The sequence below is a fragment of the Chlorocebus sabaeus genome, chromosome 15, assembly GCF_047675955.1.
Source record: "Chlorocebus sabaeus isolate Y175 chromosome 15, mChlSab1.0.hap1, whole genome shotgun sequence".
NCBI lineage: Eukaryota > Metazoa > Chordata > Mammalia > Primates > Cercopithecidae > Chlorocebus > Chlorocebus sabaeus.
In genome coordinates this window covers 72,418,553-72,432,017 of record NC_132918.1, presented here as the reverse complement: position 1 = coordinate 72,432,017, position 13,465 = coordinate 72,418,553, and the positions used below count along the sequence as shown (strand labels likewise).

The 13,465-nt window shown below is 37.8% G+C and overlaps 1 protein-coding gene across 8 annotated transcripts in view; it reads left to right on the top strand.

Annotated features, from left to right (window-relative positions):
* Positions 1–13,465, top strand: part of NEK10 (NIMA related kinase 10) — a 266,215-nt gene that overhangs the window by 237,714 nt on the left and 15,036 nt on the right. For all 8 annotated transcript variants that reach the window (XM_073023648.1, XM_073023647.1, XM_038002934.2 and 5 more), the window contains one exon: positions 1,731–1,841. In XM_073023648.1, the coding sequence (XP_072879749.1) occupies positions 1,731–1,841 (111 nt within the window). The remainder of the gene's footprint in view (positions 1–1,730; positions 1,842–13,465) is intronic.

The following is a 13,465-nucleotide window of genomic DNA, read 5'->3' as shown; positions in this document are numbered from 1 at the left end:
CAATGGCACGATCTTGGCTCATCACAACCCCCACCTCCCAGGTTCAAGCAACTCTCCTGCCTCAGCCTCCTGAGTAGCTGGGATTACAGGCATGCACCACCATGCCTGGCTAATTTTGTATTTTTAGTAGAGATGGGGTTTCTCCATGTTGGTCAGGCTGGTCTCGAACTCCTTATGTCAGGTGATCCGCCTGCCTCGGCCTCCCAAAGTGCTGGGATTACAGGCGTGAGCCACTGCACCCGGCCAAAGATATATTTTTAAAACATTTTCAACTGAATTATTTTCCTGTTTTATATAATTACAGTACTTCATAATGGGCCCTACATTCTACTGTGTTTGGGATGTTGAAAAGTTTTTATTTGGTTGTGCAATCTGCATTGTGAGCCCCTCCCTGTAGGCCCTATTCTTTGCTCTACCATTATCTTTTATATGTCCTCCTGTCTCACAAAACTTGAGTAAATAGGATAAGGTAAGTTATGCTGCAAGAACAGTTACACCCTGAAATTCCTTGACTTGACACAATAGAGATTTATTTCTTACTCAGTTCCAGTTGGGCTGCTCAGGTGGCTCTGTTCCTTCTTGTGGCTGCGTGGTCAGAATAGGATGGTAATGCCAAGCTCCTTGCTGTAGGGAGGACAGAGGTGGAGAAAACATACTGACTTTGAATTGCCTTATCCTCAGAGTGACACACATCATTTTTATTGGCCAAAAGTAGTCACATGGTACCAACTAAACCTGTAAGGGAGCCTAGAAAAGGTAATAATTATTTCTGATACATTCTTCTTTCTTTTGATCTGAGCTTTGAATTCTATTCTTGTTTAATATTGAGATCTCTTACTATCACATTTTCCTTTCCACTTAGCCATCTTTATTCTGACTGGTTCCTCTTTCTCTCCCTTCAAGTGCTCTCCATAATTTAAATAAAACCAAATATTATTTCCACTCTGAGATCCTTTTAATCCTGACCCAATTTCTTTTCTATTATCCTTCTTCTGAATGTCACTTCATCTTTCTGTGCTTTCCAGGACTTCTGATTTTCTTATAGAGATCCAACCTACAAAGCATGACAAATCATTTTTTTAATCCCCAGTTTTTTGGTTACCATGTTTTCTAGGGTCCTACCATGACTTTCTACTACTCACTTACTAAATGTAACTCATCTTGGTCTGGTCTTAATATATACTAATCTATCCTCTCTTTCTTCTGGAATGATTGGTACCTAAATCTGACCTCTCTGCAGCTGAATTTTCAGGAGCACTCCCAGACAGGCATCTGACTGTATATACTACTGATGCAGATGTGTGTTTCCTGGTCCAAAGTGTCGGATCCTGTAGTACCACGGCTGCAGTGTTTGGCATGGTTCTGGCCATATTATAAGCACCTAAACATCTGACAAAAGTGCATCATTCTGTGTCAAGGCTGTTCTTCACAAAATTCAATATACGTGTGCAATTAACAAATAATGTGTTATATGAACAATAATATCAACCAGTGAAGAAACAATAAGATAAATGGAAGCAGCCATTTGAAAAAGAGCAAAATAATATATTCCTTCTGAATTGCAGGGTAAGAAATTATAGCATCTAGTCACGCTATTTGCTGTAAAATTTAAATTCTTATGTAGTCCTATTGAGTGAATATTGTTACATGGGCCCTCAGTGAATGCGTTTTCAGTCAGCTGTGTAGTGTTAACAATTTGTTTATAATGATTGTTTTCTTATTTTATGCAGCTCCCTCCAGCTTTGCACCACAATTTGAAAAGAAGGATTATAGAGAGATTCAAGAAATCCCTCTTCAGCCAGCAGAGTAACCCTTGTCATTTGAAATCTGAAATTAAAAAGGTATGGTATTGTATATATAGGAATCCTTTGCTGAAAAAAACACATCATAAGAGGTACATTTTATACCTCCTTTACTTCGTACTTTAAGCTCTATCCTCTATGAAAGTTTCTTATTGCCGCTTTGGATACTAAATTGAGGATATGTCTTTGCTTCTGATTTTCACTATTTCTGTGGCCCTTATTTTTTGATAATAAATAAAAATACTTTTTCAGTATTTTTGTATGTGTTCCTAAGAAAAAGTAATATTTAATTTGAAATGTGTATATTTTAGCCTCTTCTAGAGGATTACATTCTGATATTTGATTAGAATAATCTTCAATAAGTTCCAACATTGAGATATGTCACTCTGAAAAAGTCATTTAACCATCTGGGTCCATTGATTTTTATTATCTATGAAAGCTGACTGAACTATTTCTAAGGTTCTTTCCCATCTTAGATATTCTACAATCTTCTAGACCTTAGATACTAGCAGACATTTCTATCCATACATATAGAAACTAAACTACAAAAAGACTAAATCAACTGGGCAGAAAGAAAATAGTTTACCTCTGGTTAACAAAACTTGATATTGGAAAATCTTTGTCCTGGTTGGTAGCCCTTTCAATGCAGCCCCTGGAAGTGGCCATAAGCTCCCCTGAAAGGCCCAAGGTACAAGCAATTCAGGCCCATCTATGTGAAGACAATTAGTACCACTCCAATTTCATGTTTTTTAAAGCGTTTCATCGTATTTTTAAATGGTTAGCATAGTCATGCTGCCAGTGAACTTTTCCTTTAAGGTTTCACTTTCCCTTAATGCATCAAAGCTTAAGCATAAACTTACTTATTATTTAGAAAATATGATAGGCTCTTTGATAAGAAATGCAAACAACATGCTTTAGCTTTGTTGTCTCACATCACTGGTATCTGCACATACACCAAAAACAGATGGGGGAAAAAGACACAGCTGCAGGTAAACAAAACATAAACCCTACTCCATCAGAGATTAGAAAGCAAGTTTTCTTTCCTGGGTTGTGTTGGCAAATAGGGCCAAGAAACAAAGCTAACGGAGATCAAAGCAGTAGAAGAGGCTTCAGATATTTATCTTATGATATTTATATATTGTATCATAATAAATACATTTTTAGAAGACAAAAGCTTAAATCTCCCATGAAAAGATAACATGTTGCTTGGTTTTTTATTCTTATTAAGGTCATATAACCCTTATTCTTCTTTTTTATTCTTATTAAGGTCAGAATAATCTGGTTTGTGCATAGACTTATTTTAACAGAAATCCTAGTTTTATGAGATGAAAGCATCTGCTGCAAACTGTCTGAGACATAAAGGTGGCTTCAACTCCCACTGAGTGATTTTATTTTCTCTTTTATTACTTATGTTTTTGGTTTTGCATCTCTTCCTCACTTTCTTTCCTCTCCTCATAGAGAAGATTTTGTTTGTTAAATTCCCCCACCCACTCCTTGTCTTCCTTCCTGTATATTGTGGCAACATCTCTCATTAGGGCATTTACCTTCTGATACACCTCGTCTGGGAAAATTAAAACAGGAATTGATGGGGTGGTAGTGGATGTTTGGGATGCATGGGTGAGAGAACCCTCAGGAATAGACTCATCCTTATTATTAACTTGCTTAAGAGGCAGATTATACTCTCCTATAAAGACTGCCATGGTTCTCTTCTCTGATATTACAAGCTCATGGTGGTCTATGGGACATCTAGTATGGACCTTTAGGTAGGGAAAGGCCCTATATATTGTTTTAGGGCTTTAAAATTGGGGAAGGAGAACATTCTGCTCCCAGGCTCAGCTCATGATCAACAGAGGTGTGGTTCCACTCCTCTACAGGCAACTTCAGGCTTGCGCCATCTCCCCATGAAGTTGGATGATAACTTCATAGGGGTGTATCCTCCTAGTCAGAGAGGCAGGCCTCCTGTGTGCTTAAGAAATCTCCAGCTTGGGATATTAAAACACTTCCTATTCTTTGCCACCGAACTGAAAAAAAGTAGCTCTGACAAAAAAACCTTTCTTAATTTTCCCTGTCCAGAATTAATCTTACCTTTATGAGTGAAATCCACTTTTTCACCTGTATTATTGTGTTTTAAATAGCTTTTTATCTACCTTACATTTCTGTTTCCCCCAAAGTTAGTGAGTGTGTCTTATTTATCTTTGATTCCCCAGGGTCTTGCACAGTGCCTGGCATGTGGTAGGTACTTAATGTTTAATAATTGGAGATAGGATATATAATACATTAATATATATTCTGTATAATATATTACATAGTTGTTCTATTCTTTATCGGTATACTGATAAAATATATTCATATATGTAGCTTTCCTGCCCTCATCTAAACTTAAATGAGAAGAGTTTGTGACTTCCATTTTTACCCCCTTTCTGGTGTAATCTTTTGATAGCAACAACTTTTGTTCATAAATGCATTTTTCATTTCCTGTATAACCATAGAGGAGTGGCCAATTAGCCTTTGACTGACACAGTCACCCCATACCAGGGCCATAGGAGCAGTAGGTGGTGACAGCCCATAAATGCACTTGATTTCCACCTTTCTCACTGAAACTTCTGAAATCCACGGGCCCTGTGTCCCTAGTTTGAAGGAGCCATTATGGGATGATTATGCCTACTTATTAATAGCCTGAGACCCAGAAGGATACAGAAGATTCAAAAAGTGCAAAAGTCCTTTTCTAAGAAATTAAGCTCTTTATTTATACCTCACCTAAGCTGGTCTTCAATCCAGTCTGCTCAGTCTTGGCTAGAATTGCAAGGGGAATAAAGCAACCAACTAATTGTATAGGTATCTTTGGGAACTAGGATTTTGAGCATGGAGGAAAGGCGAAACAGAAACAAGATAGAAGAGATTCATTTAAATTGGAATTGGAAGTATCAGTATGAATGAATGTGGGTTCATGAGAAATCTCATCTATTAAAAATATACACATTTCCTAATATTTTCATTGAAATAGTCTAGAAACTAATCAAGCAGCAATGAGCTCCTCCACCCATGACTCCTTGGGGATATAGCTGATTTTGGTCTAGAGCAGGAACTGTACAAGATTAGACTGGAATATTTGGACGTACAGATAGCATAGGAAGGATGGTATCAAGGACTACTGAGGGTATATCAAAAGTTCTCAGGAGTCAAATTGAAGAGGCTCCCACTGGCTATCTATGGGATAATTGGAACATCAGTAAGAATAATAACCACAGTGGATTGAAAACATTTAATAAGGTTTAAACCCAAGAGTTCATAATACCAAAAAAGAAAAAAAGAATCCCTCATTGGTTACCTTTGGAAGATGCTAAGTAACCAACTTATATTGAAAATTGTTTACATATGAAAGAAGAAAGCTTTTATTCTGCCTTTCCTTTATGAATTATATCCCATGTTAACAAAATCATTGAGAGGGAAAGTTTCTTCTTATAGAAGTACTCAAGCTAATAAGTGCCAAAGGGATAAAGAATATTCCCATTTTGCAGTCCCTATTGAAATGATAGCACCTAGATATGATCACCAATGGGGGTCAACATCACGAGAAGGGCAATCAGGCATTATATGCCACCTGATGAGGGTGTGCAGCACTGTCTATGAAATATTCTTGCTAAAAGCTTGAATCAACATCTGAATAAGCCCATAAATTAGAAGTCAGCAAATTACAGCCCTCAGGCCAGTCATTTCTGATGCCTGTGTTTGTAAATTAAGTGTTGTTGGAACACAATCACGGAGGTTCACTTAATACTGTCTATGGCTGCTTTTGTTTACAGACAAAGTTGAATAGCAGTTACAGAGACCATATGGCCTGGAGCGCCAAAAATACTTACTGTCTGATCCTTTACAGGGAAAGTTTGTCAGTCCCTGCTCTGGATCTCGCTACCTACTTGCAGCGAGTACAGGAGACAAGAGAACATGTTTAATGACATCATGGGGATAATCAGCAAAATCCAGCTAGGAAATCCATAGGAAAAGTGACCTGTTTTCTTCAATAAATAAATTTCAGGAAGAGGGGAGGAGGACAGAAGAAGGAAAGAAAAGGGAGAGAAAAAGTGTGGAGAAGAGGAGAGGGATTGCCTGTAAAGATCAAAGCATTTTAGGGAAAATAACCACTTGCAATATATGGGATTATTTCTTCCTGACTTAAACATAGAAACTCTAAAAATATTTGAAATATATATTTACAAGAAAGTTGGGAAAATTAAAACATTGATTATATATTTGTTAGAGAGTCATGCACCACGTAATGATGTTTTGGTCAGTGACAGATTGGATATGTGACAGTGGTTCCACAAGATTATAATAACGTAATTTTACTGTACCTTTTCTATGTTCAAATATGTTTAGATACATAAATACTTACCGTTGTGTTACGGTTGCCTACAGTATTTAATACAGTAAAATGTCGCACAGTTTTGTAGCATAGGAACAATAGGCTCCTGTTTCTCCTATGGCTAGCGTATAGCCTAGGTGTGTAGTAGGCCGTACTATCTAGTTTTGTGTAAATACACTCTATGATGTTTGCACAATGACGAAATTGCCTAATGATGTGTTTCTCAGAACAGATTTCTGTTGTTAAGCCGTGCATGACAGTATTCAGGAATCATAACCTCTTAGGTGAGATAATTATATTGTGGTTTTGTTATTTACAAAAGAAATCCATCTTTTTTAAAGAGCCATGCTGAAATATTATGGATGGTATGATATGTTGTACAGGATTTGTTTTCCAATTCTTGAGAGTGAGACAAGGTAGGAAGGGAAGTAGGGGAGATTTAAATGAAGCAAGATTGAACATATTTTAACTGGGTAATGGTTACGTGGAATTCATTGAATTGTTATCTTTACTTTTGTAAATGTTTGAATTTTTTTATAATAAAAATATTTATGGGTTTTTTGTTTGTTTGTTTTAGTGTATTCCAGGCTTCTCTTAGATCAATAATTGGGCATTAGCATTTTGAAAACAGCTCTCCCATCAAAGCTGCCAGTTAGAATTGGACAGGTTATGTTCTGTTCAAGAGCACCTGGATAAAGAGACTGACTGGGGTTGCGTCCTCTGGAAGAAATTTTTCTAATTTGCACTAAGACACAATAGGGGCTAGTTGGTTCTCTAGGAGTTGGATTAAAGTTTGTTTGTTTGTTTGATTTTTCTCCCAGGTGATTCTAATTGGCAGCCAAGGGTGAGAATCAGTGGCCTGGTAGGATCAGTGTTTCTCACATTTTATTGTGTATATCAATCATCTGGGGATCTTGTTAATGTGCGGATTCTGATTCAGTAGGTCTGGGGAAGGGTGGAGATTGTGCTCTTCCAATCATCTTCCAGGTGATGGCTGCTGCTGCTGCTGATCCAAGGACACACTTTGAGTGGCAAAGCTATAAAATATAGTACCTGCCCACTGTGAACTTGTGGTATATCCAACAGGCTTGAGACTTTTTTATTAGAAAGACAGGTCGTCTAATAGGCCAAATATTTATCCAGATGCAATTGTATCTTGGACCCAAGATTCTGCATTTCTATCTAGCTCCCAGATGTTAATAATGCTGTAATTCTATAGATCACGCTTTTGATAAGAAAGCCCACACAAAACCCAGTGTCATTTTCCCTGTGTTATTACTCAGATTGCTTCCTGTAGGCATGGGCCTTTCCAACATTTCTATTTAGTTCCTAATCTCTGCTTCAGTGCAGATCAGCAAGGTCAAGTTTGCTTTGTTTAGCAGCTGGCACTTTCTTTAATTCCCCACTCCAGGTTTTCAGCTCTTTTCCAAGTAGGCAGATCGCTTAGGTCCTCAGACTTTAATTAATGGCTCTTTATGCATATAATAATCATGACTTAGATTTGCACAACTCTTATTAGGGCTCCATGGAGGCGTTGTGAATCAGCAGTGCCCAGCAGCAACCTGTTTTGAACAAACCAAGAAGCTCCTATAGCAGGGCTCTCCTGCCCAGCCAGGTCAAGCCACCATTCACTCTTCCTTGACATCACCTTCAGTGTTGAGTCAAGGTCCTGGGAGGATGAGCTCCTGGTTGTAAGCAGTGTAGAACAGTGCTTTTCCAGTCTTCTTTTAGTTTTGGAATTTTCTGTCAGGAACACAATCCTTACTGGAAATGTAAACACCACAGCAACAGGAATACTTTTGGCAGAAAGGGGGATGAGGGTGCGGTGTACATCCCTGGGGCTTAGAAAGTGTGGTGGAGCCAGTGATGGGCCATGCATGTGTGGGTCCACATGCAAATGTACATTTGTGTGTGTATGTGTAAGAAAATAGTGAGTAGGAATACTATACATTTCTGTTAACAAAATGTCCCATAGAAAGCTAATAAAAACTCATATAGAGAAGCTATAGGTTAGAAAAGATTAAAAAATTAGGCAATATGTTGTATCTTATAATAGTGCAGTTCAGTCAAAGAAGATAGGAAAATCTGAGGGAAGTAAGACCAGAAGACTGGCGAGCGCAGAGTGATGAAATGTGTTGAAAATTTTCTCACTTCTGGCACCTAATTTTATTTATGTTTGGCTCAGTTTCCTTCAGAGTTCGACCTCAGTTCATTAGATTCCCCAATATTGTGTGTAGTTGTTCCACAGCAGGGATAATCCTATTTTATCATATGAAAAAGATGTAGTTTGGGAAATTTAATAAAGATTACTTGTATAGTTTCTTTCTTGTTATTTTTCTATTTAGGTTTTGCCTAAAAAGTACTATATTCTCAATTGACCAAATAAATGATAAAATTGCTCAATACTTGCTCAAAAATCAATGTTTTTTGGTGGGGAGAGGTAGTAACAATGATACAGTCTGTTCTCCTTAACATATTTACTTAGTTTAGTTCAAAAGTATGTTCAGTCATTTGCTCTTTAGAACTGTAGGTGTCTTTTCAGAGTAGGAGGGCCCTGTTATGTCAGCTCAGGAGGCTCTTACACATTCTTTCAAACAGTTTGAAAGCTAAAAAGGAGGTACAGCTATAAGCTGAATGATCATGAGGCAAAAAAGGGCTCACACAACACTGGCACTGGACTACTAAACCATCTCGTGGCCTCATCCAGCCACTGGGGACTCTGCTTAAAGATGTTCTGCTGTATCCTCCATATTTCTACCTGCTGGGTGAACATTTACTTTGCCATCTGGCCTGTCTGGAATTAGACTCACCACCTTCTCCTCCCTTCCTGTGTCTGCGGTCAGTTTCCTTGAAAGCATCAGTTTTCCTTCAGCTCATTCTTTAAACCTCATGCTTTTTCACCTGCTCTGCTTCATTTCTTTTACCCCCCAAGTCACTGATGCCTGAGTAGTCTGTAGTCTCTAAGGTTCTGACCTTTGATGTAAGACAGCCCTAGCTTCTGGCCCTGGTTCTGCCACTTAATAGCTATGTTTCTTGTGTAAATTACTTTCCTTCTCCATTTCCTTGTTTGTAAAAGGGGGTAATACTTGCCTTAGAGGGTAGTTGTAAGAATCAAATGGAATATCTAATGTGTCTAGAATGTTGTAAGTATTCAATACATGTCAATTAGTGCTACTGTTGTTGTTAAATAAGAATATTCAGTCTTCCATATCCATTCCTTCCTTTGGTTGCCATCTAGTCTAAGCTCTGAGCCCTTCTCTCTTGCATTAGTGTCATAGCTTCTTTGCTGATTTTCTTGTTCTCCAACAATAACTATTAGTCTAACTATTGTCAGACTAATAGTTATTAAGCATTTTTTTTATTAGCACACTCAAAAACCTTAGTAGATTCCTGTTGTCTGTCTCATCATCTAAACTCTGGGATCCCACTTTCCAGGCCCCCCTCATTTGTAGGAGCCTCTTTATAGTCTGCCTGCATTCACCCTGATGTTCCCAACCCCATTTAAACTGTTTTGTGTATTACACCCAGGATGAACCTTTCAAAACAGATCATGTCACACTTGCACACACACACACACACAAAACACAGAAAATCCTTTAAGGAACTCAGTATAAAATTCCAAAATCAGGTCCAACTCCTGCCCTTCTGTTCACCCTCATCTCGTGTCACTCTTGCCCCTTGCTGTCTCCACATCAGCCACCAGGCCCTTCCTAAAATGTGTTTATCTAGCATACTGCTTCCTTCATAGTCTTGTACGTGCTTTTTGCTCTGCCTGTAATGTTCTTCTCACCCCATCTACTCATTCTTACAGCTCTTGGCATAAATGTCACTTTTTCATGGAAGCCTTTGCTGACTAAGTCAAATCTATCTGCTACCTCCTAAAACCACAAACCTATCTTTCAATGCATTTAGAACAGTTGTAATTTTACATATATCTAGGTGGATATTTCACAGACATATTTCTCCCTAAGTAGTTAGCGAACTCCAAGAGTATAATTTTTGGCCATCAATGGGTTTGTTCATTGTTTGGATCTCTGCTTGGCACAAAATAATTGGTTAAAAATACTAAATGAATGAATGGAACTTGTTTTCCTCATTTCATCATGAATGCCCATATCTCTATAACACAGAATCATGTCATCTCCCTTTCATCACTTTCCATTAATATGCAATGCCCAACCTTTACCTCCAAGTTCCCTCTACCTGGAACATCCACTTTGATTGCTATGATTTACCTAAATTTATCCTTCAAAGATCAGCTCCAGTGTTTCTTCTACAGAACCTCTTTAAAAAACCATGCTAGTCTTCATGAAGGACCCTTCTTTTTGTAAGTTTACAAATCATCATTTCATTTCACAGTTCATGATTTATGATATCACCCTATTTTTTTTACATTATTATCCTGTTTTCCTAGTCAGATTACAAGTCTCACAGAAACCAGATCATTTCTGCATCCTGCTCAGATCATAAACCATGCTGTCCAACATATACTAGGGGGCAAAAAATTGTTTGCCAAAACAATGTGTATATCTAGAAACAAAACTGCAAAAAGTAGTTCTGGGAAGTTCCTAGAATGAAAGTCAGTGTATCTGGGATTCATCACAAAATGAATTTTAGTCCTTGCCTTCATCTGTGTACCAATATCTCTAAAAATGTCCAGTTCTTAAGCTCAGTGAGACTACCAATGTGACATAAGCACTGGAAATCTCAAAAACTCCTCTCTTCGGGGTTTGAGATCAATGAAAAGGACTTGTCCTTGTCATCTTAAAATGGCAGTCTTGACCTCTCCAAGTCACAATTCACATAATTTTCTTTGAGGCTTTAAATATCTTTCTGTCTGGGAAATATTTAGAATTCCAAGGTATAAACTTAATAAGTTAAGTAAGCTTTTTCTAATTAGGATGAGATTTTAGGCAGCCAATTACTCTTATGCTAAACCATACGAAAAGTTCCATCTGAAGTCATTTGAAAGGTAATACCAGGAAATCATTTTCAGCATCACAAGACATTAAAAAGCTTAGTTGTAACCACCTACCAGCTGGGATATGAGATGTACAGAATGCTCAGGGCTACCTCCATGATACCTTATAGCACAGATGAGAAAATTATTAAGTGTGTGATTATCAGGGTCTGCTGTATTACTGTATTTATAATCTTACAATCTTGTCATATTACAAATGGGTTATATATTAGTCTGTTCTCAGGCTGCTTGAAGAAATACCTGAGACTGGGTAATTTATAAAGCAAAAAGGCTTGACTTACAGTTACACATGGCTGGGTAGGCCTCAGGAAACTTACAATCATGGTGGAGGGCACTTCTTCACTGGGTGGTGGGAGAGACAATGAGTGCAAGCAGGGGAAATGCCAGACACTTATAAAACCATCAGATCTCATGAGATCTCACACACTATCGTGAGAACAGCACTGGGGAAACCACCCCCATGATCCAATTACCTCAGTTATCAGTTATCACTGATAAGAATGGATATAATCACATATTTTTTTCCTTAGAGGGTAGTAGGTGTTTGTCAACGTGGAGACTGGGCGACCCATAAATTATTTGTATTTACAATATCCAAAGTACACTGATGGAAAAAACTAATTTTTAATTACCAATATAAAATATTTTAAGGTATAAATGCATAATGAGTACAATGAGGTACATATACAGCCTCATGAAGTTTTATGAACACATTTTCACCCATATGACCACCACCCACATCAATATATAGAATATTTCTAGCTCTGCAGAAGACCCCTTTGTGCCTTTTCCTGACCACATTACTTCTCCTGCCACAATGTAATCATTACCTGATATCTGTTACCCTTGGTTAGTTTTGTCTGATTGTATTAGTCTATTTTCATGCTGCTGATAAAGACATATCCAAGACTGAGAAATTTACAAAAGAAAGAGGTTTAATTGGACTTACATTTCCACGTGGCTGGGGAAGCCTCACAATCATGGCAGAAGGCAAGGAGGAGCAAGTCACATCTCACACGGATGGCAGCAGGCAAAAAGAGAGAGCTTGTGCAGGCAAACTCCAGTTTTTAAAGTTATCAGATCTTGTGAGACTTTTTCACTATCATAAGAACAGTACAGGAAAGACCCACACGCATGATTCAATTACCTCTCACCAGGTCCTCCCATGACACATGGAAATTGTGGGAGTTACAATTCAAGATGAGATCTGGGTGAGGACACAGCCAAACCATATATCACTGATGATGAAAATTTATAAGAATGAAGTCATACACTATGTATTTTGTTTCTGGCTTCTTTTGTCCAACACTCAACCATGTTGCTATGAGTATCCATAGTTTGTTCTTTTTTTTATTGCTTTGCAGAATTCCATTGTATGAACACACCATGATATATATCTATCCATTCTTTTCTCCATGGACAGTGGGGGTTTTCCCAGGTTTTAGTTATTATGAAGAAAAGGTGCCATGAATATTCTTATACATGTCTTTTGATGGGACATATGCACTTATTTCTCTCATAAAAATCCTTAAGAGTGGGATTGCTGGGTCATAGGATAGGCATATATTATTAAATTGTAGTGTATATTGCCAAATAGCTTTCTCAAGTGATTGAACAATGATGTATTTTAACTCATAAACAAAGTATATGAATACAAGCTAACTACTATTGCATAGTACAAATTATGCCATTTGTTTCTGATTTATTATTATGAATTTATATTTTAAAAGTAACTTAGGCACTAAAACTTGGCCAGCCCAAGTGATAATTGGAATTAAAGGTGAAAGGAGGTTGAAAAACATTTATGGTCTAAAATTCTACTTGAAAAATTCAGCTTTATAGAAAGGCATTAAATGAATGAAACTTTAATAAATATTGTCATTTGGCAAATTACTCTTTCCTTCAGAGTGCTGGGAATTAATATTTGGAGATTAAAATTAATTAATAGTAATTTAGAAAAATGTATTAAGAAACTTATTTGGCCAGATGCGATGGCTCATGCCTGTAATCCCAGCACTTTGGGAGGCCGAGGCAGGTGGATCACCTGAGGTCAGGAGTTTGAGACCAGCCTGGCCAACATGGTGAAACCCCATTCCTACTTAAAAAAAAAATACAAAAATTAGCTGGGCATAGTGGCGGGTGCCTATAATCCCAGCTACCTGGGAGGCTGAGGCAGGAGAATCACTTGAGCATGGAGGTGGAGATGGCAGTGAGCCGAGATCCTGCCACTTCACTGAAGCCTGGGTGACAGAGTGAGACACTGTTGTAGAAAAAAAGAAAAAAAGAAACTTACTTGCCTTGGTCAAACAAAAAGGAATT